The sequence below is a fragment of the Populus trichocarpa genome, chromosome 13 (genome assembly GCF_000002775.5).
Source record: "Populus trichocarpa isolate Nisqually-1 chromosome 13, P.trichocarpa_v4.1, whole genome shotgun sequence".
NCBI lineage: Eukaryota > Viridiplantae > Streptophyta > Magnoliopsida > Malpighiales > Salicaceae > Populus > Populus trichocarpa.
Genome location: NC_037297.2, coordinates 6,782,078 through 6,806,205, shown reverse-complemented (window position 1 = coordinate 6,806,205; position 24,128 = coordinate 6,782,078). Strand labels below are relative to the sequence as shown.

The following is a 24,128-nucleotide window of genomic DNA, read 5'->3' as shown; positions in this document are numbered from 1 at the left end:
CTGGGTTTCTGGGTTTTATGTTCATCCGTTGAAGATTCCTTTAGGTCTATGATTTTCATGTCTTTCTGGTTAATTATTGTTTCCTGAACATGAGTATAAGCTTGTTGATAATATAGGGTCTAAATGGGTTAAAAACACTGAAATCTTAGCATTTTATCTTCAGTGCTTCGTTTTGTATTTTTCATAAAATCAAATAATCATGACATTTAGTTATTTGTTGTGTTAATCCAACCCCCAAATTCTTGTTTGAACGTTGTTCTTAAACGCCTCTATGCCTCCAATTTGACGTGATCTAGTCTGGTTTTGAATATACGATTTTTAGGTTCTTCATCTTTTTCGTCATGTTCATCATCGATTTCTAGTAAAACCCCTAGATTAATTTCATTTTTTTTTTTTTGGTTATGTTTTTGGGTTTAGGTAATAGGCAAGGATGCCCATCCTGAGTGGTTGGGATAAGCCCATTCTAAGTTGTGTTTCTTGGTGTAAGTCTCATGTTAGGAAGCCTAGCCCATGTGGTTGGGCCGAGTCTATTCCTGAAATAAAAGCATGTCTGGCTAGTTAAAAATTTATCAAATAGAAAAATATATTTTGTATTCTTAAGGAATGTTTGCCAAATACAATATTATGACAATTTCTTGGCCTCTAAATATTTAGTTAAGGGTGTGTTTGACAAACACGCTCTACTGATTTTCTAGCAATGTTTATTTTCTTATTTTTTATGTTTTTTTCAAACAAGCCCCAAATAATTTCCAAAAATTATAAGGATGAACTGGATATGGGCAGTTCCAATAGGATTTCTTTCTTGAACAAAAATCCATTTTTTGATTTATTTCATCTATTTCATGATCGAAACCGGGAGGGGGGGATACACGTTACACCACGATTTTGAATCAGAAGAGAGATTTCAAGAAATGGCAGATCTATTCACTCTATCAATAACCGAGCCGGATCTGGTGTATCATAAGAGATTTGCCTTTTTTATTGATTCCTACGGATTGGATCAAAAACAATTCTTGAATGAGGTATTCAACTCCAGGGATGAATCGAAAAAGAAATCTTTATTGGTTCTACCTCCTATTTTTTTACAAAGAGAATGAATCTTTTTATCGAATGATCAGAAACAAATGGGTTCGGATCTCCTGTGGGAATGATTTGGAAGATCCAAAACAAAAAGGAGTGGTATTTGCTAGCAACAACAACAAAAATTAAGGGATCATTTTAAAATTATTTTTGGGTCCCTTGTATGTTTTTCCAATAATTTCACTTAGTATCAAGTTGTAAACTTGCACTGTAAGATATTATCTCGGTATTAAAAACACTCACTTTTCTCTAAAATTTAAAAAAACTTCAAAAACTATTCATTTAAAAAATATAAAAATATGTTTTTTTTATGCATACGAACAAATTCTAAAAGTTTTTCATATATATTTTATAAAAAAAACAAACAAAATGTATTTTTATCATGTTTTAAAAAATACAAAAATAGGTATCATAGTTGGTTTAACATTTATTTATCGAATTGGTCATAGCCTAATCTTTGAAATTTATTAATTAGATTATTGATTATATCCATGTAACATAAAAATAATTAAATATTATTTTCACTCGTTAAATTTTTGTTCAAAAAAATCATTTATTCCTCGTCAAATCTTCTTGATTTATCTAGTTTCTTTTTTTTTTATTTAAAAAGAATAATAAGATAAATCGGGAAACAACATTCATAAGAACTAAGTCATCAATGGTATAAACATAAGGATCAAATATATAATTTTTGAAACTATAGAGACTAATTAATTTATTTTACGAAACCTAAAGTTTATCATTCGATATCAAGCATACCACGATAATATATAGATTATGTTAGCATGAAATGGTGAATATTATTGCGACATTGATGATACGAGATTCCAGATTAATTGGATTGATGAATGAGATGTAATTAGTAGATTACATTGATTTTTATATCTGAGATTGTTATATATTAAGGAAAAGATTTCGTTAGGAATGTAAACAAGAACAAATCCTCTAATTTTTTTCAATCGCGATTGAATATGTTGTCAAAAATTAATATAAAAATTGGGATTGTTACACGAGACGGAGTGAAAACTTGTGCACATGGAACAAGATACGAATCGTACTCAAGATCATCCAGATACTCCATCAATAAAGACAAATTATTATACCGGCAATCAATGAAGATGGATTGAGGCTCATAAAAAGTGTTGACGATAAAAAACAATACTAGTAGTTGTCTAGGTGATCAGATTTGAGCTTAACTGGCTGTATTTTGATTGGAAAATGATGAACCAGGGCTGTTAGTTTGAATTTAGATGGATTAGGGATTGTTTGTTCATATTTTGTGATGGATGGTAAAGGGTTGTTTTGCATTAGGGTTTGTGATTGAAAGGTTTCTAGGAGCTGTTGGTGTCTGTTCTTAGATTGATTTGCTGGTATGTTATTAGAAGAGATGATTGAAAAGGAAGAACAAAGATTCTTCATGGCGGAAAAAGATGGAAGGTTTTATTAATTCAATTAAGGGCTTAATTGAATAATTCTCAATTTTTATAACTGATTTTAACTTCTTGGAACCACCAAAACAATTCTACCATCGAAAAATTAGCACTCTCCAAATTTCTCTTTCATTAATCCTTCTCTTATTAGCATCAAGTAATCAACATTAATGGCGTCTCTGCTAGGGGATCAGCATGAACTCAGTTTTTTTTTTTCTATATATATATTTCCCCCTCTATTTTCTTATTTTAATTTGTTTATTGATCAAGAACTGCTTGTGCTTTCTGGTGTTCAATCATTCTGACAGACAACGAATGTTCTTGATTCCTCATTAGTTTAGGTTAGTTGTCTTTCTTTGATTACTGTATTATGCCACTTATTAACGTCATATCCCAAGGGATTTTTTTCTTTTTTAAGGAAGAAAAAAATAAAACCATGAATTCTTGATGATGAAGACAACACAGCGCATGAGACTAGCTCTGAAACCTGTCGGCAAATTCTAGTTTTTGATGTGGATTGTGATGAAACGTAGCCATGGGAACATAGCAATGAGAGATTGTCAAGAACAGAGGGAGCAGCGTGATGAGTTTCCTACGGAGCATATTGTCAACGTAGTCACTGCACAGTAATCCTATACGGATTTAGTTTACCAACACTTCCATGGATTCACACATCGTTGACCTGGTCCATGGATGAAAGGGTTGGTAAACTGAAATCTACCGCACAATTTCCATAACTTGCAAAGGACAATGATGCAGTAAAGTCATTTTTCAAAGCACATCGATGCAGTAATACTATAACAAAGTCTTTAGTTTTTATTGAAAATCAATTTCATTTGATAAAAATTAAAAACTAGGAAAGAATTACAGACATGTTTGGAAACACGGGTGAAATCACGGAGCCCCAACCCGGCATTTCTAAACAGGTGCTGCAGCTAAAAATAAACACCCCGGAAAGAATGTGCAGCTAAAATTAACAGTGACGAGTCAAGTTGACTTATTTTCTTCACCATTGATCTCGCATTACTTTGCCATCTATCTCCTCCCCTGTACATACATCAAAACTTAATAATTTTCCACTTCCGCGTAAGAAGGCAGTCATAAGGTGACATCATAGCCTATGACCTATAGCTTCCACAGCAATGCATAATTTGTATTCAGCATGAGCATGTTTAGGCACTTAGTGACATGGAGATAATTGAAGAAAGCTTGAATTTGCGGACTTTAGCGGAGTTCTCTGCCTGAAACAGAACCTCTGTACTTGATCTTACGGTTTCTTCCTTCCACTCAGAAGCTGAAGCCCCTTCACTTCGATAATCACGGCCAGAGTACAAAACCTGGAGCTTTGAATTGGCTGCAGGTGTTCATTGAGTTTTGAACATATAAGTGAAAAGGCAAAACCAAGCAAAAGGGCATAGATTGTCAGAATGTGTGCTTGTTCGACATAAAAATTACAAATGCATTATAGAGCTTTGGTTACTATAATAGGTATGAGCTTAACTAAACACAGGAAGTACAAAAAAGAACAGCTAAACAAAAACATTGTTTTGGTGGGGTGTGAGTGTTAAGCAAGCCTGGATAACATGAGTTATAGTGTCGTGTGTTTAATATAATGATAGTTTTTGCGATTGTAGTTTAGAAAAAAAAACATATTAGTTAAAACTATTCTGAAATAGATTTTTGCATGCAAAATAAATAAAAAACAAGTTTTATAAATAAAAAACATGGAACCAAAATAAAAGGCAGAAACTACCACAATACTTAATGGTCTCTTGGTATGAGATTGTTTAAGAACTCACTACTCATCATACAACAGCAGTACTGTAGCACAAAACTATTTAAAATCCTGTAAGTGTTGTGCTTATGACTGTTCACACTCGTCTTAGCTTGTCTGGATCAATTTATGTCATTAGTAAGTTCCTACAGGAATTTTTAAGAGTACTCAGATGGCATTTTACAGTTTGTTTTATTTAATTCTAAACCAAAATTTCTAAATAATTATAGCGTGAAAAAAAATTATGGTTCTCAAGCTCGAAGGTTATAACCCTATCACTATTGTGGAATTGAAGAAAATCTTTGATTTTTTATAAAAAATCTTAATATTCTAAATGTCAAACTAGACATCTCTGTTTAAATTATATAGACTTAAAATCCTTATAAGAAATTATTCATAATTAAGGGTTATTGACTTAAAATCCTTATAAGAAATTATTCCTAATTAAAATTTACTTGACTATTAGAATCCATTTAGCATTAGTATTTCTAAATAGTAAAATACTAATTAAATTGAAAATCCTAATCTAAATATAAAAAAAAATCCAAATACAACAAAGTAAATAAAAACAATCTCACACAATAACTTCCAAACCTTATTTGAAAGCTTTTCTGTTCTTTGATCATTATGAAATTTTAACTTGATAAAAAACAAGACCTTCAATATCATCTATCAAAATTTCAGTTTGATCCAACGGTTTATGTTTGATCTACCAAAGTACATCTTGAAGTCTTCTTAATCTCCTCAGAACCTAAAATTCTTAATCATTAATGAATTAATACAATAAAAATTACTATGTCAAGAATATTAAAGAGATTTCCCCATGATAGTCCCCTCACTTCAGGAAAACTCGCCCTCTGAACTATTCCACTCCAAAAGAACAAATACTTCAAATATAGCATTATAGCCAACATGTTCATGAAATAACATGTCTTGAAATAACATGTCTTTGATCTATAAACTTCAAAATTTAATTTATGATACGTGCATGGTAAGAAAAAAATCCATATTTAATTATATTTTTCGATCCTATGAAATCCACTTGGTTCCTTCACATATTCTTTTTCTTCAAACTCGACCTCATCATCATCTATGACTTTTAATACTACAACCTTTGTATATAAAGAAACTTCAAGAATCTTTCATAATATCTTTAGAAGAATTGCCAGAAATTACCATGTGTTCCATGTCCTTGTTTGCAATATCTTCTAAATCACTACAAGATACTAATTTCTAAGCTTTCTAGATTTCTTCTTCACCATTGGTTGATGAAACATTGACAGGTAGATTAGTAGTTGCAATAGTGTTGTTTTTATCAAAGAGGTGATGTTGAAAATGTCTGCTTTGAAGAGACGACACTTCCTCCATATTTTTCTTCCTTTCTATTCGAGAAGGCTGAACAAAAAGCAAATAATAACAATCTATTTGCTTATCTACCCCATTTAAAATGTCTTCATAATTTTTTTGTATAGACTTCAAAATTAATGATTGTCTCAAATCTTTCCATGATGTAGTTAAAGGTTTACCCGTACAAGCTCTATATCCTAGAACTTCAAACCACCATTCTCTAGCACCACAAGAAAGTTTGTAAGTGACAAGCCATACATTTTTATAACAAGGAATCTTATTGAAATATAAATGTTCATCTCCTTTTCACAATCCCTGTTTGTGTTACCTATTAGCCAAGCTAGACCTATTATGGTTTGCTCCGAATGATCCATTATATGTTCCAGAACTAGTGCAAAACAATCTAGTATATACTTCAGAGCCCTCATAGCACCTTGGAGGGCCTCCACTCCTGCACCACAAAGTGGGTTGCTACCGTCTTCGTCCATCAAAGAGGCCAACATGCTCTGATACCAATTGACATGGCATATAGCATGGATAAAAGCTAGGATTCTCAAGTCCTAAGGTTACAACCCTAACACTATTGAGGAATTAGAGAAAATCTTTGATTTTTTATAAAACGTTTGAATAATATGAATGTTCTCAAAATAAACTAGGCATTTCTATTTATATTTGTTAGATCTAAAATCCATATAGAAAAAGATTCTTAATTAAAACTAAAATCATTTATAGAAAATTATTCCTAATTAAAACTTGCATAATTAATAGAATCCATCTAGCATTATAATTTCTAAATAGTAAAGTACTAATCAAATTGAAAGTCCTAATCTAAATAAATAAATAAAGAAAGAATTCAAAAAAAAAAAGATAAATAAAAACAATCTCAGACAATAACTTCTGAGCCTTATTTGCAAGCCTTTTTGATCTCCAATCATCATGAAATTTTAACCTAATAGAAAACATGGCCTTTAAAATCTTCTGTCAAAATTTCAACGTGTTTCAATAGTTGGATTAAAAGTTATGCTTAATTTATGTGTCTTGGACTCTACTTAAACTCCTCAAGAACTAAAAAACTTGAGCATTAATGAAATGATGCAATAAACATTATAATGCAAAGAATATTGAAGAAATTTCTGCATATCATCATTGCCTTTTGGATCATATATCTTAGATGGTGCTACGCTTTATACCAACAAGAGAAGTTAGTATTTTCCATTATACCTTTGTTGATTTTATGCTTCCTGTGAAAATAAATGCAGATCTGATGCAAACATTGAGGCACTAAAAATCAACACATTGGCTCTAGCTCTAACTCTAATCTAGATAACCTTAAGGTTCTTTTCTTTTCTATCCTGCATCCCATTTTTTCTCGGTTACTACATGCTCCACATTTCATGTTAACACACATTTTGAAGGATAGAGAAAGGGCAACACACTTTGGCCTACATCTTCAACCTTCTAATCCGCCTTCCCATCTACTACTATATCATCATACTACTATATCAAATTCATCTATACTGCACCCAACGTAAGTCTCACCATCACCACAACCCTAACCTTCTACCTTCTACATTTGGGGATAGCTACACTGACATGCAATCATCATTTGCTCCAGTTTCATTCTTTTCACTTCAAAAAGCTTCAAAATTTTAAGTTACTAGGAAATCAGGTCACATGAAATTCGAACAATTACATCTAATTGGTTTAATAATGCAAATATTAAGCAACTCTATAACAAGGTTTCGTTATAAAGTTAAAACATTTAGGAAATCCTCTTATTTACAGGTATGCTCAAAGCTAGGCAATATGCTACATGCACTTGGAAGACATGAAAAGGATCCAGTTTGGATGTGGACAAGAGTGAAGTGCTTTGGAATCAAAAAGTCCATTTTAGTACATGACAAGACCTTTTCAAAGTAGTGCTTGTCCTCAACTTCGATTGTAACTAAGGGCAGATGCAGAAGGATGAGAAGTCCAGTCATCGAAGCTATCCATGACCCAAAAGAGAGGTAAGAAATCACTCTTCCAGGCAGGAGCAGAACAAATCCCTTGTGAAAGGAGGAGATGCTAAGATACAGGTTCCAATTAGCTTAGCTTAATTGTTAATAAGAGGTCAAAAGACTTAGAAGTAGAAGGGCTAGGTCTCACTCTATTCAAAAGTGAAGTCACTCAATTGAAAGGATGAGAAGAGAAGAGGGAGATCCACTAGTTTTGTTCATAATAATCTTTTTCCCTGAAAGCCTTCCAAGGGAGGAAGGGTTTGCCTTGTCAATTTAGCACAGGCTAGGAAAAAGGCTCCTAATGACTTGAATTCACTACAGAAAGATGAAGAGTTGGCTAAAATAAGCACTAAAGACTTTTCTAGAGATCTCTTCCAAATCAATGGTATCTCTATCAAAATTGTGAGCAAGGAAATAAGGATGCAGAGACAGCTAGGAGGTTTGCCTAAAAGAAGCCACCCTTGAAAAAGTGATTGTATTAGCTCCTTTAGCTATTGTTCTTGAGAAATGATCGGGTCTGGTCCATTTCTCAAAAGAAGTTTTGATCATAGTTATAAAACTAACGCAAGGCCGCGATCACAGGTCAGGAGGGTCAATCCGAGTAGACCCCCTAAAAATCTTTTTTTAAAAAAGAGATCAAAACAATGATGTTTTCAACCAAAAAAGTTTTTTTCAAAAAATAATCATCAAGTTGAGGGTCGGGTTTTACCCGAGACAATCGAGTCATGGTTCGACTCGGGTTTTTGACCAGGCCAAGTCGGGTCACTCGTTCTATTTTTTCTTCAGTCCAAATCAATCCAAGCCCTGGGTCGGCCAGGTCTCAAATATGGACATTTAGGAAATCCTCCTATTTACAAGTATGCTCAAATTTGGACATTATCCTATTTCCTTGATGATACCATAAAAGAAGCTATTCATTAGATGTTACGGTTGAGGAGAATCCAGGATTTGCCAATCAATTGAAGAGCCCCGAAAATTAAAGAAAAGTTTACATCTAAAAACCTATATTTCTAGCACACTAATCGTAATGCAATTATCTCAGGTTCCTTTTTGAAAAAAAAATCATTGACAACCGATATTGTTTCCATAAAAAGCAAAGTAGAGCAAATGTTGGAGTGATTACCTAGTCCAAACATGCTCGTCTTTTGCATGATCAAACAACTAACTTTTGATCTTTTGATGTTCCTCAAAGCCATGGTATCTTCTTGTTTTCCTTTAAACTCCAGAAATTCTCCTAGGACATATTTATTACCCTTAAGCTCCAACCTGCATAGAATTGGAAATAGTTGTTTTGTGTCAAGTGTAAATCACAGCTTAGCATAACTCACAGCAAAATCAAACTGATGAGAATTGAAGTTAGTTTATGGCTTCAACTTGGATGAATGGGAAGGGACCAGTCGAGGTAACTGTAGAATAACAGCGTAAAAAACAGATCACCATAAGAACTCAAATTCACCTCCTTTCTTAGGGACACAATACACACAATCAGCTTCATCGCAACAATGTTCCTGGCTCAAGCATCCGTTTAACCTGTGTTCAATGAGCCTATGAAATCATAGGGTGTGGAATCTAGCAATTTGTGAACCAGTAGAACATTTAGAATGATTACTGTTGAAGACCACCTCTCTTTGTACTTTTCTAGTTCCCTAGTCCCTACTTGACAATCTTGGCCCAGAAAGCATCAAAGAACTGATAACACAAATAATTAAATATTGAAAGCCGGATATTCTTCTTTCCTCTTTTTTTCACAAGGACCTGGTATGTTTAATGAAGTTAATCCAAGCTGCTGGAAATCACTTTTTGACCAAATACACAACAATGCAGAAAGAATGCACTCATAACCAGCGAGCAGGAATATAAAAATCTTAGGCACGGAGCAGCAAACCTGTCCCACATAGGAGCTGTGCGTAGAGTGAAGTTGAGTTTCTGATGTATAGATTCCTGCATCTCCTTCTTTCCACCACGAAAGGCACCCTTTATCCAACCAGAAAATAGGCCTTTCGGTTCAGGTTTCAGCAGTACCCATTGGTCATAGGTAATAACCTCAGGTGCAAAATAGCCTGAATGGATTGTACTGCGAAGAGATGATTCAGATACAAGAAAACACAAGTATATCCAAATACTAATGAATGAAAAAGTATGACAGAAACAACCTGTTTTAAAATCAACAAGTCCATAATAAGTGGTCCCATTTTTTTTCATCGGTCCAGGTAGAGACCAAGGAGCACAACAGAAATACAATGTACTTCAGAGAACAAAAGTATTTCACACTGGAAGACAAGATTGTAATCTTATGTTGCTACTAACAACAAAAATGGTACTTTAACTCGCGCAATCTCAATTTATAAACTCTTCCAGTCCACTTAAACCTAAACAAGAGTCCAATCTAGAAATTTATTACTGTAGTTTCTTTATTCAAGAGGACTTTTCAAAAAAGCATAATATTAGAAACATAACCAAATGCACAAACAATTTCATCTGGCTTGCTCCTTATCAGGTCAGAAATGTGAGTGTGTGTGTGTGTGTGTGTGCGCGCACATCAATTTGGGTATATACTTCAATCATTTAGTTTTTCATTTTGAGTCAACTAAACTACACAGCTTATAATACATATGTTTTGAACACATACTGCAAATTAGGATTGGGAAGTACAACTTTGCAAGACAAATATCCTTCAGGTAGAGCAACTCCCCTTTGTTCAAGATATGATTCAAGAATTGAAGCTTGCTTTTTAGTCTCCTCCACCTGAGAAAAAAGAGGTTAATAAAACAGATTCAGATCAAACAGTGGCCAAAATCAACCTCATGTTTTTGCACTGGAGTCAAAAATCCATACTCTGTTATAATACAAGTATCTAGAAACAAATATACAAGATATTATTTTGGAGAAATAGCAGTATCCAAAAATTAGCTTGCCAAGCAACTATAGCAAAGGAACATGAAACTGTAAGCATAGAAATAAATACAATGCCAATGATTAAAGATGTTGCAGATGCTAAAGCAGCTGGTTGCATTAGATATTTTTATTATGACAACAAAACTAGCAAAAATATAATGATGCTGATGTACAACTGTTATGCAATCAATCATGAAGTTTATCTGTTGATTTTAATGTATTTTTTCTTTTCATTTGAAGACATAGTTATTTGTGTTGTCTGTATAACATTGAATAAAACAACGCTTGTGTCTCATGGGCTGAGTAATAAATACATTAGGGTTGAGTCTAGAGCATAGTTGCTTTCGTAATAGTTCATTGCAAAAGCTTTGGACAGTAACTCATTTTCTATAATGTATTTATTCTTCATCTATTCTTAAATACAATTTCTTGTTCCATTTTTTGTCAGAAAACAAAAACAGATTGGACTAGGCAGCAATAGTTGGTTTTTTATTCAATCCCTCAAAGTCACCAGTTCTTCCAAGAGAATTTATTTCTGCCTATTGGAATCCATAATTCAGGGAGAAAAGGAAGGTAAGCTCTAGTAACTGCATTTTTTATCCCATTTTGGTTAAATGGTTAGATTTTCAAAAGAAGGATCAATCGCCTTCTTAACCCCTCCTGCCGCAAATATCAACAAAGGTTCAATGTTGGGCCTCTTGGGGCAATGGCCTTGCTAGTTTTCCCCACCAATTCTCCCATCCCAAGTACAATTGGTATTCAGTCCTAGGTCTCTTCCTCGGTGCCAAAACAGTTTTACAAACTCAAACCAACAAAATGCACCATGAAAGCTATTGTAATCATATATCAGAGTAATTAACTATCCAAGAAAGAAATAAAGAAAAGCTTACAGGATCAGGATGACGCTCTGATTTGTGTCTACCTTCACCTTCACACACCCAGCTGCCATCACCACTGATTGATACAAATCCCGAGAAATTCTTGACAGAAATCACCACTGCCTCACTGTAAAGTCAAATCAAAACAATAATTCTTGTTGTTCCTTCATAACATATTTTATCTTAAAATTTTCATTTACCCTTTGGTGACAAGAACTATATCTATATTTTGCCTTGAACCAGTGTCAGCATCCGGAATTCGGAGCCCTGCATAAACCTTTCCTCCATATAGCTTTTCAAGCCTTCAATTCAAAGAAAAAACACAACAAAAATAAAAACCGGATTAGCTCTTGATGATCATTAATGTTAAGAAAAAGAAGAAAAAAAAACAAGTTTGAAAATTACTATATGCAGATAGGTACAGGTACGTACTTGTTAGCAACATTGAAAAGTGCATTGGTGTCAGAGGATTGGACCGCTAAAACGTCGTCAGCGTCGGAGAAGAAGCATTTGCACAACTTGTAAACGATCAGACCACAGACGATCTCTAGCCACATGATGATTCTATGACTTATCAACCAAGGAGTGTTCGAGTCTCGTAAAAAACAATTTTCTTATCTTGTAGGGAGAGAAAGAGAAACCTCAAGAGATTTCTTCTCTTCTTTTTCTTTTTTACGTTCTTTAAGAAAATTGGTTTGGTTTTTTCTTTTGTTTATTTCCGTTGGTGGGTTTGTGATGCCAAACACACTGAATCGTACCAGGTTAAAAGAAAACAGATCACATCTGAAATTTGATGTGATGTTTGCTATTGTTTTCGTTTTTCTTATTTTTTATTTTCGTTTTTTAAATTTAAAAACATGATATGAAAACTTGTTTATTTTTTATACTATCATTCAGGGGTGTTAAAAAAAAAAACAGCCAATCAAGAAAATCAAAAAAATAAAAAATACTGAACTAGTAGAAAAAACAGAAGAAAATGATTTAAAAACCATAGTTTTAGACCCGGCCCGGTCTAAGGCCCGGGTTCCGGGTTTTGACTGGGTTACCAAGTCGCCCGGATCAATTCTTTTTTTTTAAATCAAAACCACGTTGTTTTAGTAAAAAAAACAAAAGTCAACGGGTTGCAACCGGGTTTTTGACCGAGTCTTGCCGGGTTACACCGAGTTTTTCCTTCTCCTGTTTTTTCTTCAACCCAGCCCGGTTTCAGCCTCTGGTCGACCCGTCGGGCCGGGTTGGATTTTAAAACTATGTTAAAAACAAAAAAATCACCTGATCCAGTTGGATTTCAATTTCACAAAACTAAAATCAATTCAAGCAATTCAACCACATTTAACCCAATTAAAAATATAAAGGATATAAATAGAAACTTAATTAAACCCTAAGACACCTTTTCCTTGTTATTTTTGTTTCAATCGCCACCCCTTTGAACCTCTCTCTCTTTCTCTTTTATGTAATTCCTTATCACTAACTTGTTTTGCTGCTCTTAACTTTTGATATTGAAGATTCGATCACAAGATTTGTTGTTCAACTAGTTACATGACTCGCGCGATGCTGCGGGTTAATTTGTTTTGCATAAAAAATATCAAAAAAAATTAAGATTTAAAAGTGTTAGGTCTTTCTGTAAAGCTATACCCAAGAATCTTGGGTTTGACTACAACGTTTGACCTAGGAGTAATATTTATAATATTAATAATAACATTAAACTTGCATGACCCAAGTTTAAGTGGGTTTGGCTGCAATACCAGACCCAATAGCATTGGATGTCGGTCTGGCTGCAAGGTCGTGTCATAAAAGTGTGATAATTAAATAAATTAATTAAAAAGAAAAAAAACAAAGAAAAAAAACCAATAGAAAAAAAAAAACTAATGAGAAAAAATAAAAAAAATATGAATCAATTGGGTTAACTCGCCAAATCAGGTTAACCCGTCAAACCTAGGATTCGTCTCATGAAAGTGTGATAACTAAATAGAAAAAAGATTTAATATTAATAAACTAATTTTTTTAAAAAAAAGATTAATTAAAAAGGAAAAAGCAAAGAGAAAAATACCTACAGGAAGGAAAAAACTAATGAAGAAAAAGAAAAAAAAATCTGAATCAACTGGGTTAAACCATCAAACCTGGGATCCATGTCATGAAAGCCTGATAATTAAACAGAAAAAATTTAATATTAAGAAACTATAGACAAAAAAAATAAACTAAAGACATAAGTTTTTTCACTGTGGATTGCACCGTTCTATTCAAAGTAAAAGGCTTAAAAAGAAAAGAAAAAAAAACAAAGGCATACAACACGGGTTAATTTTTTTTTCTTGCATATAAAATATCAAAAAAATGCTAAGATCTAAGAGTGTTAGGTCTTTCTGCAAAGATATACCCAAAAGCCTTGGGTCTAGCTGCAACGCTTGACCCAAGAATACTATTTATAATATTAATAATAATATTAAACTTACATGACTTAAGTTTAAGTGAGCCTGACTGCAACACTGGACCCTAGAGCATTGGATGTGGGTTTGGCTATAAGGTCGTGTCATAAAAGTGTGATAATTAAATAGATTAATTAAAAAGGAAAAAACAAAGGAAAAAAAAACCAATATGAAGAAAAAAACTAATAAAGAAAAAGAAAAAAAATCTGAATTAAATGGGTCAACCTTTCAAACCAGGTTAACCCGTCAAACCTAAGATTCGCGTCATGAAAGTTTGATAACTAAATAGAAAAAAATAATTGACGGGTTTACCCAAAATTAACTGGGTTAACCCGTCAAACCAAGTTAACCCGTCAAGTCCGGGATACATGTCATGAAAATCTGATAATTAAATATAAAGAAATTTAACATTAACAAACTAAACTAAATGAAAAAAATTAATTAAAAAGAAAAAAAAATCCTGGTTAACTCATCAAACCAGACTAACCCATCAAACCCGGGATCAAACAAAAAAATTCATTAAAAAACAAAACAAAAAAAATTAAAAAAAAAAAACAATTTAGAGTTTCATTTAATTTTTAGTATATATTATAATATAATAATTATAATAATATAATATATTAAAGATGGGAAAGTGAAAGGCGTGGGAAAGCTACAATAGTTTTCCCACACCTTTTAGAGTATTACTTAATAGGCTGGTCTTGGTTCGACCACTCTCCCTTAGCTTCAGCATTGGATTAGGTAGAGAAGAAAAAAGGTTTGATTTGGAACAAAGTTTCAGAGAAGGGATATAAATTACAATTACAACATTTACTAAAAGGGATCAATATCTCTCTCACTGTTTACTTAGACATAGATTATTGTAGATTGGAGTAGTGTAATGGTGGAATTGTCCTTGCCAAAGAAACTTGTTAAGTATATAGTTAGAGGCAGGGTTGTCTTATCCATGGGATACATTTGGTATTAAAACAATGATTGAGAATAAAATGATCTATTCAGGCTTTTTAGGCTGCAATATAGATGCTGATTTGCCCTTTTGAACACAAAATTTTAACTTTAGAGTTGGGAGCTTCTTTTATCTTGTCAAAAAAATAAAAACAATAAAGATATAATCATGCCCCTAAGGAGGAATATGCATGTGTTCAGGAGCTTCACCGTCTTTTTCTTTTATTGAAATAGTTCAAATATAAAATTACCATTGGGTTTCACAGTAACAAGGCTGCATGTTAGGGTGTTTATGTCATTTTCATATAAATTATTATTTATATTCGGAAATGACTGTCAGGCACTTAGATCTGGTATTGCTATCAGACCCAAGGGAAAGAGGAGAGGGCCTTTTAATTTGATTTTTAATTAATATCATCTATCTAATTTTTTAAATTATTTAGTTTAATTATTTAAAAATAAATTTTTTGTTTGGTATCTCCAAAAGTTTATTTTATTGTAATTTATACATAATTTATTTTCCTACTAAATTTAAAATCGAAGAGTTATATTTGTATTATGCATTTATAAGAACGAAAAATAATATGTATTTAGCAACCATAGTAAATCTTCAAGATAGATAAAAAAAAAATGTATAAAATAAAAAAAAGATAATCTAAATAAAATATTTGCATTTATATCTATCTTGTACTATTTACATGAGAAAATTAACTTTTTACTCTTATATTTAATTATCATTCAAAATTAATTTATTAAGTAATATAATTTTTTAATTTATTATATTAAACACAAACATATCTTTCCAGTTCTTAGTTAAAAAAATTCATGATATTAAAAAAGTGAATCCATAATGACAATGTCCTCTTGTAAGTAGCTTGAGTCCGGCATTGGTGCTATACCCAGGCACGCAGGTCTGGCATGAGTGTTATACCCAGACGTCTGGATATGGTGTGGTAGCCAAACCCAGGTGACGTGGGTCTGGTGTTGTGGTCAGACCCAAGCACCTTAAGCTGGCTTGGTCGTCATATCCAAGCACTGTGGGTCTAGCATAATAACCAGACTCAGGCACATGGATCTGACTTGGTTACCAAGCCCAGATAACTTGGGTTTGACATGTTTATCAGACTTAAAAAATATGGATTTGACATAATTGTCAAACCCAAGACACCTGGTCTTGATAATTACCCAAGCTCATGGTAACGTGGGTCTAACACTTCCAACAACCATTGCAATAACCATTTATATTATTTATGCGCGAGTCATTTGTTTAGTGGTTTCTATTCGACTTAGGAATTTTGTCTTTGGTTCTTGGGTTTAAAAGTCTTATCCTTGTCAAGTCAAAACAAAGACATAGCTCTGAGCAAGCCATTTCATAGTCACCACTTGTCTGTCAGAAAAGTGGAGAGTTTTTTTTGTTTTGTTTTAGATTTTCTTGTTGAATTTGTGGGTGTTTCCGAGATTTTTCTTACTTTGTATTTTTTTTTTGTTTCTTTAAATGTTGTATGAAACTAAAACTCCCAAGTTATCTACGGTTTTAGTTTGATTCAGTTTAACTTTTTCAAGAATTATTATTCCCAATTCAGTTGGCTTTGATGGTCAAAACCGGACCGAACCGGATCGTGAACACCAATACTATCATTATATATTTTGAGAGTTAAATAGGGTTTCAAAAGTAAAAAATAAGCATGAATCTTGGAGTTCAAGTTGAGACCTAGTTCGAGAGGCCCGAGACTATATCCAAGATTTGGTTTAAAGCCCCTAGGTTTTCGAGTTAGGACATGGTTCGATTATGGTGTTTATGGCCTATAGGTCCAATATGATGTCATTTGATATTATCATTGTTTCATGCTTTCTATTTTTATTATGATCGTCGCTATCCAATATCATGGTGACCTTTGAAAAAGGAAAAGGAAAAGATTAGATATCTAGCATTTCATTATTTTGATGAAGAAAGGTATAATTTAAGAAGTCGTCATCTGATATTATAGTCACTAAAAAACTCTAAATGATTTGCAAAGATTCTATGTTACAAGATTGGTTACACTAAAGGAAACTAAAGTGTCATACCTGAAGTAAACTACATTACTAATTTTATCTTAAATTGCTAAGGGTTTGTTGTGTTATGCTATTGATGGTCTACCTATAATATTCTTATACTTTAGCATTAATGAATATTCAACTAATTAAAATATTTTCAACACTAGCATTGGTAAATATTACTTGCGAAAGGTCTATTATTCCTAGCTTTAGCACAAGTGAATATTAAGGTTCAACTTTATTATTAATCCTAGTGTTAGTATTTCTAACTCTAGCATTAATGAATAACAGTATTTTAAGTTTATGATTTAACTAAGAAAAACTCATTTTAACTATAAAAAAAAACATCTTATAAATACCCTCAAAACACCTAGAAATTGATTTATCAACTTAAAAAATCTAAAAAAGTCCCCAAACATGAAACAAACCGGGTTACATTTTTCTTCCTCGACTTCGATCTACTATTTTAGGTGATATTGAGGTTCTAAAAAACCACTATCAAGCTACTTTCATCAAATAAAACTCATGGACATCAAAATTAACCAATATGATAGTTGAGATTTGTGAAAACAACTTTTTTTCTCTATGTTGGAATGCAATGAAATTTTCTCTCTTTGACAATCTAGGAACTAAAAAAATAATAAAAATAAAATTTTGTACCAAAACTGAATTTATAAAAACATAAAAGACCGAAAAGATCTAATTTTAAAAATTGAAGGACTATATTGTACTTTTCACACCAAATTTAAAGACACCATCTAGTTCCATTTCATTTTTTAAGTTGGTTCTCCTTCTTTCAATTTTATCCCTAGCCAACAAATACGAAGTAATTGACTATTAATTTTGTAATTAAAGGACTCGATCGATTGAAAAATAAGTTAAAAAATCAAAATAAAAAAAATACCGCTCTAATTCATACTACATTAAAAATGTGTAAATAGTAATTAGCACTGTTCCAAACCACCTTTTTATTTTAATTTATTTTGTAATTGTTATTTAGAAATCTCAATGCCTCTAAATCTTTTATCACATGCACATATTAAATGCAAAATATTATTATTATTTTTTGTCATAATTTAGTTGTTTTAGTTTACAATATGAACTATAATTTCACACCTACACGTAAGGAGGCAGTCATAAGGTGACATCATAGCCTATGACCTATAGCTTCCACAGCAATGCATAACTTGTATTCAGCATGAGCATGTTCAGGCACTTAGTGACATGGAGATAATTGAAGAAAGCTTGAATTTGCGGACTTTAGCGGAGTTCTCTGCCTGAAACAGAACCTCTGTACTTGATCTTACGGTTTCTTCCTTCAACTCAGAAGCTGAAGCCCCTTCACTTCGATAATCACGGCCAGAGTACAAAACCTGGAGCTTTGAATTGGCTGCAGGTGTTCATTGAGTTTGAACAGAGAAGTGAAAAGGCAAAAACAAGCAAAAGGGCATCGGTTGTCAGAATGTGTGCTTGCTCGATATAAAAATTACAAATACTATATAGAGCTTTGGTTACTATAATAGGGATGAGCTTAACTATACAGAGGAAGTACAAAAAAGGACAGTTAAACAAAAACATTGTTTTGGTGGGGTGTGAGTGTTAAGCAAGTCTGGATGATGAGCTATTGAGGTTGTAATTTAGAAGAAAAAAAAACATATTTAGTTAAAACTGCTCTGAAACAGATTTTTGCATGTAAAATATATGAAAAGCGGGTTTCATAAATAAAAAGCATGTTATTTTAGCTTTTACAAAAACAAAATTTAAAACCCAATTATACATGAGACCAAAATAAAACCACAATACTTAACGGTCTCTTGGTATGAGATTGTTTAAGAACTCTCTACTCATCATACAACAGCAGTACTGTAGCACAAAACTATTTACAATCCTGTAAGTGTTGGTCTTAGCTTGTCTGGATCAATTTATGTCATTAGTATGTTCCTACTGGAATTTTTAAGAGTACTCAGATGGCATTTTACAGTTTGTTTTATTTAATTCTAAATCAAAATTTCTAAATAATTATAGTGTGCAAAAAAATTAAGGTTCTCAAACCCGAACGTTTAACCCTATCACTATTGCGGAATTAGAGAAAATCTTTCATTTTTTATAAAAAATCTTAATAATCTGAATGTTCTTTGTTTATATTAGATTATTCCTAATTAAAATTTACTTGACTAATAGAATCCATTTAGCATTAGTATTTCTAAATAGTAAAATACTAATTAAATTGAAAATCGTAATCTAAATATAAAAAAAAATCCAAATACAACAAAGTAAATAAAAACAATCTCACACAGTAACTTCCAAACCTTATTTGAAAGCTTTTTTGTTCTTTAATCATCATGAAATTTTAACTCGATAAAACAATGCCTTCAAAATCAGCTGTCAAAATTTCAGTTTGATCCAAAGGTTTATGTTTGATTTACCAAACTGCATCTTGGACTTTTCTTAAACTCCTCAAAACCTAAAAATCTTAATCATTAATGAATTAATACAATAAGCATTACTATGTCAAGAATATTATCTCAGGTTCCCTTTTGATAAAAAACATTCATTAACAATCAATATTGTTTCCATAAAAAGAAAAGCAGAGCAAATGTTGGAGTGATTACCTAGTCCAAACATGCTCGTCTTTTGAATGATCAAACGACTAACTTTCGATCTTTTGATGTTCCTCAAAGCCATGATATCTTCTTGTTGTCCTTTAAACTCCAGAAATTCTCCTAGGACATATTTATTACCCTTAAGCTCCAACCTGCATAGAATTGGAAATAGTTGTTTTGTGTCAAGTGTAAATCACAGCTTAGCATAACTCACAGCAAAATCAAACTGATGAGAATTGAAGTTAGTTTATGGCTTCAACTTGGATGAATAGGAAGGGACCTGCAGTGTAAAACACAGACCACCATAAGAACTCAAATTCACCTCCTTTCTTAGGGACACAGTACACACAATCAGCTTCATCACTACAATGTTCCTGGCTCAAGCATCCGTTTAACCGGTGTTCAATGAGCCTTTGGAATCATAGGGTGTGGAATCTAGCAATTTGTGAACCAGTAGAACATTTAGAATGATTACTGTTGAAGACCACCTCTCTTTGTACTTTTCTAGTTCCCTAGTCCCTACTTGACAATCTTGGCCCAGAAAGCATCAAAGAAATGATAACACAAATAATTAAATATTGAAAGCCGGACAGTCTTCTTTCCTCTTTTTTTTCACAAGGACCTGATATGTTTAATGATGTTAATCCAAGCTGCTGGAAATCACTTTTTGACCAAATACACAACAATGCAGAAAGAATGCACTCATAACCAGAGAGCAGGAATATAAAAATCTTAGGCACAGAGCAGCAAACCTGTCCCACACAGGAGCTGTGCTGAGAGTGAAGTTGAGTTTCTGATGCATAGATTCCTGCATCTCCTTCTTTCCACCACTAAAGGAACCCTTTTTCCAACCAGAAAATAGGCCTTTTGGTTCAGGTTTCAGCAGTACCCATTGGTCATAGGTAATAACCTCGGGTGGAAAATAGCCTGAACGGATTGTACTGCGAAGAGATGTTTCAGATACAAGAAAACACAAGTATATCCATATACTCATGAATGAAAAAGTATGATGTTTTAAAATCAACAAGTCCATAATAAGTGGTCCCATTTTTTTTCATCGGTCCAGGTAGAGACCAAGGAGCACAACAGAAATACAATGCACTTTAGAGAACAAAAGTATTTCACGCTGGAAGACAAGATTGAAATCTTATGTTGCTACTAACAACAAAAATGGTACTTTAACTCGCGCAATCTCAATTTATAAACTCTTCCAGTCCACTTAAACCTAAACAAGAGTCCAATCTAGAAATTTATTACTGTAGTTTCTTTATTCGAGAGGACTTTTCAAAAAAGCATAATATTAGAAACATAACCAAATGCACAAACAATTTCATCTGGCTTGCTCCTTATCAGGTCAGAAGTGAGTGTGTGTGTGTGTGTGTGTGCGCACTTCAATTTGGGTATATACTTCAATCATTTAGTTTTTCATTTTGAGTCAACTAAACTACACAGCTTATAATACATATGTTTTGAACACATACTGCAACTTAGGATTGGGAAGTACAACTTTGCAAGACAAATATCCTTCAGGTAGAGCAACTCCCCTTTGTTCAAGATATGATTCAAGAATTGAAGCTTGCTTTTTAGTCTCCTCCACCTGAGAAAAAAGAGGTTAATAAAACAGATTCAGATCAAACAGTGGCCAAAATCAACCTCATGTTTTTGCACTGGAGTCAAAAATCCATACTCTGTTATAATACAAGTATCTAGAAACAAATATACAAGATATTATTTTGGAGCAATAGCAGTATCCAAAAATTAGCTTGCCAAGCAACTATAGCAAAGGAACATGAAACTGTAAGCATAGAAATAAATACAATGCCAATGATTAAAGATGTTGTAGATGCTAGACCAGCTGGTTGCATTAGATATTTTTATTATGACAACAAAACTAACAAAAATATAATGATGCTGATGTACAACTGTTATGCAATCAATCAAGAAGTTTATCTGCTGATTTTATTGTATTTTTTCTTTTCATTTTAAGACATAGTTAATTGTGTTGTCTGTATAACATTGAATAAAACAACGCTTGTGTCTCATGGGCCGAGTAATAAATACATTAGGGTTGAGTCTAGAGCATAGTTGCTTTCGTAATAGTTCATTGCAAAAGCTTTGGACAGTAACTCATTTTCTATAATGTATTTATTCTTCATCTATTCTTAAATACAATTTCTTGTTCCATTTTTTGTCAGAAAACAAAAAAATATTGGACTAGGCAGCAATAGTTGGTTTTTTATTCAATCCCTCAAAGTCACCAGTGCTTCCAAGGGAATTTATTTCTGTCTATTGGAATCCATAATTCAGGGAGAAAATCGAAAGTAAGCTCCAGTAACTGGATTTTTTATCCCATTTTGGTTAAATGGTTAGATTTTCAAAAGAAGGATCAATCGCCTTCTTAACCCCTCCTGCCGCAAATATCAACAAAAGTTCAATGTTGGGCCTCTTGGGCAATGGCCTCGTTTCTTTTCCCCACCATGAAAGCTATTATAATCATATATCAGAGTAATTAAGTATCCAAGAAAGAAAGAAAGAAAAACTTACAGGATCAGGATGACGCTCTGATTTGTGTCTACCTTCGCCTTCACAAACCCAGCTGCCATCACCACTTATTGATACAGAACCCGAGAAATTCTTGACAGAAATTACCACTGCCTCACTGTAAAGTCAAATCAAAACAATAATTCTTGTTGTTCCTTCATAACATATTTTATCTTAAAATTTTCATTTACCCTTTGGTGACAAGAACTATATCTATATTTTGCCTTGAACCAGTGTCAGCATCCGGAATTCGGAGCCCTACATAAACCTTTCCTCCATATAGCTTTTCAAGCCTTCAATTCAAAGAAAAAACACAATAAAAATAAAAACCCAATTAGCTCTTGATGATGATTAATGTTAAGAACAAGAAGAAGAAAAAACAAGTTTGAAAATTACTATATGCAGAGAGGTACATGTACGTACTTGTTAGCTACGTTGAAAAGTGCATTGGTGTCAGAGGATTCGACCTCTAAAACGTCGTCATCGTCGGAGAAGAAGCATGTGAACAGCATGTAAGCGATCAGACAACAGATGATCTCTAGCCACATGATGATTCTATGAATTGTCAACCAAGGAGTGATCGAGTCTTGTAAAAAAGAATTTTCTTATCTTGTAGGGAGAGAAAGAGAAACCAATTAAATAGGCTTTTTTTTTTACTGCTGCCGTTATACCAAAGCCCTGTAATTCCTTCATTTCACAATGAATCAAAGATCAAAGAGATGCTTAGATCTGCAAATGCATGTGGAGCCATTATAACCACTAAAAAAGGTGCAATTCCTGCTCTTCCAACACCAGATAAAGTCCACAAACACAAATTTTTATTACTTTCCACTCATTAAAAAAGGACTCCATTCAGATGAAAAGATCTAGATCGAGCTTGAAAAACTGAAACCGGTTCTTGATGTGTGGGTTGTTGTCGGTGGTTGTTGATTGGAGAAAAGTGAAGGTTGTGGACGGCACTGCTATATGGAAGACGATCTAGATCGGGCTTGAAAAACTGAAACCGGTTCTTGATGTGTGGGTTGTTGTCTGTGGTTGATGATAGGAGTAAAGTGAAGGTTGTGGATGACGCTACCATATGGAAGACCAGAGAGTGATGGTAGGAGGAGGTGAGAAGCTCTGGTGTAAAAATTCAAAAAGAGGATTTAATGTTAGGTTAACATGAGAGAAAATGAGAGAGAGGAGAAGAGAGGAGAGGGAGGCGGCTGGAAAGTGATAAAATGAATTAGGGTTAGGGATGTTTGCTTTTATACCTTGTTTTTTAAGTTTTTCAGATTCAATTGAACCGGTCCGGTTCAATCGGCTTAAGCTTTTTGAAACCGAAACCGAACCGGACCGAGTGGTTTTGAGTATTTTTTAATCGTTTTATTCGGTTTTTTCTATCGGTTCGGTATTTTCGGTTAATTTTTTCTCGGTTTTTTTGGTTTAATCGGTTGGTCGGTTTTTTTGAACACCCCTAGTCATAGGTGATGTCATTTGATATTATCATTGTTTCATGTTTTCTATTTTTATTATGATTGATGTTATCTGATATCATGGTGATTTTTATAAAAAAAAAGAAACAAAGTTAGATATTTTGTATTTTATTTTATTATGAAGAAACGTCTAATTTAAAAAGTTGTCATGAAATATTATTGTCACTAATTGTGTCTAACTTAACTTATTTTACAAAATATAAATCCAACTCATTCTATTTTTTTTTAAGACCTAAGCAGGTTGAATATATTGAGTTGAGCTAAAACTTTTATGGATATTACATATATCTGTGGGTTAGGTATATTAATTCATTTATTCTTTGAAGATCCTACAAAAAAATTGGGTTACAACCGTTAGAACTAGATAAGACTTCTAAAATGTATATATTAAAAACAACATAAAAACTATCACAAGTTCTATATAAAAACAAAAATCACGGTCAAGCATTTTTTTATCGAACAGTTAGGGTGCAATATGATACCAAGATAAACTAGTAGAAAGAGACTAAAGTGTTTTTGGGTTTATGATCAGACTAAGAAAAACTCATTTTAACAAAATAATAATAATAAAACACCTTATAAACACCATCAAAACACTTAGAAATCAATTTATCAACTTAAGAAACCCAAAAAAGTCCCCAAACATGAAAACAAACTGGGTTAGATTTTGTCTTTTTTGACTTCGATCTACTATTTTAGATAA

General features: G+C 32.8%; 2 protein-coding genes and 1 long non-coding RNA gene across 3 annotated transcripts; 1 reads left to right on the top strand and 2 right to left on the bottom strand.

The window, feature by feature from the left end:
- Window positions 1–3,306: 3,306 nt before the first annotated feature.
- On the bottom strand, window positions 3,307–12,164 carry LOC7493905 (uncharacterized). The gene is made up of 7 exons (XM_052446359.1): window positions 11,837–12,164; window positions 11,605–11,706; window positions 11,417–11,531; window positions 10,261–10,376; window positions 9,517–9,705; window positions 8,755–8,897; window positions 3,307–3,864 (listed from the first exon to the last, which is right to left on the bottom strand). The coding sequence occupies exons 1-7, from the start codon at window positions 11,959–11,961 to the stop codon at window positions 3,683–3,685; spliced, it is 972 nt and encodes a 323-aa protein (XP_052302319.1). The 5' UTR covers window positions 11,962–12,164; the 3' UTR covers window positions 3,307–3,682.
- LOC127904177 (uncharacterized) lies at window positions 3,850–18,534 on the top strand. The gene is made up of 2 exons (XR_008057068.1): window positions 3,850–3,998; window positions 18,330–18,534. It is a non-coding gene; the product is annotated as an uncharacterized LOC127904177 (long non-coding RNA).
- On the bottom strand, window positions 17,844–23,161 carry LOC112323752 (uncharacterized). The gene is made up of 7 exons (XM_024582978.2): window positions 22,374–23,161; window positions 22,142–22,243; window positions 21,954–22,068; window positions 20,891–21,006; window positions 20,162–20,350; window positions 19,419–19,561; window positions 17,844–18,196 (listed from the first exon to the last, which is right to left on the bottom strand). The coding sequence occupies exons 1-7, from the start codon at window positions 22,496–22,498 to the stop codon at window positions 18,015–18,017; spliced, it is 972 nt and encodes a 323-aa protein (XP_024438746.2). The 5' UTR covers window positions 22,499–23,161; the 3' UTR covers window positions 17,844–18,014.
- Window positions 23,162–24,128: the final 967 nt, after the last annotated feature.

Coding starts and splice junctions, on each gene's coding strand:
- LOC112323752 (XM_024582978.2), bottom strand. CDS start 22,498: ATGTGGCTAGAGATCATCTGTTGTCTGATCGCTTACATGCTGTTCACA. Junction 22,244..22,373: donor CTTTTCAACGTAGCTAACAA/GTACGTACATGT, acceptor TTTGAATTGAAG/GCTTGAAAAGCTATATGGAG. Junction 20,351..20,890: donor CTTCCCAATCCTAAGTTGCA/GTATGTGTTCAA, acceptor ATCTCTTCGCAG/TACAATCCGTTCAGGCTATT.
- LOC7493905 (XM_052446359.1), bottom strand. CDS start 11,961: ATGTGGCTAGAGATCGTCTGTGGTCTGATCGTTTACAAGTTGTGCAAA. Junction 11,707..11,836: donor CTTTTCAATGTTGCTAACAA/GTACGTACCTGT, acceptor TTTGAATTGAAG/GCTTGAAAAGCTATATGGAG. Junction 3,865..8,754: donor GACGAGCATGTTTGGACTAG/GTAATCACTCCA, acceptor GAACACCTGCAG/CCAATTCAAAGCTCCAGGTT.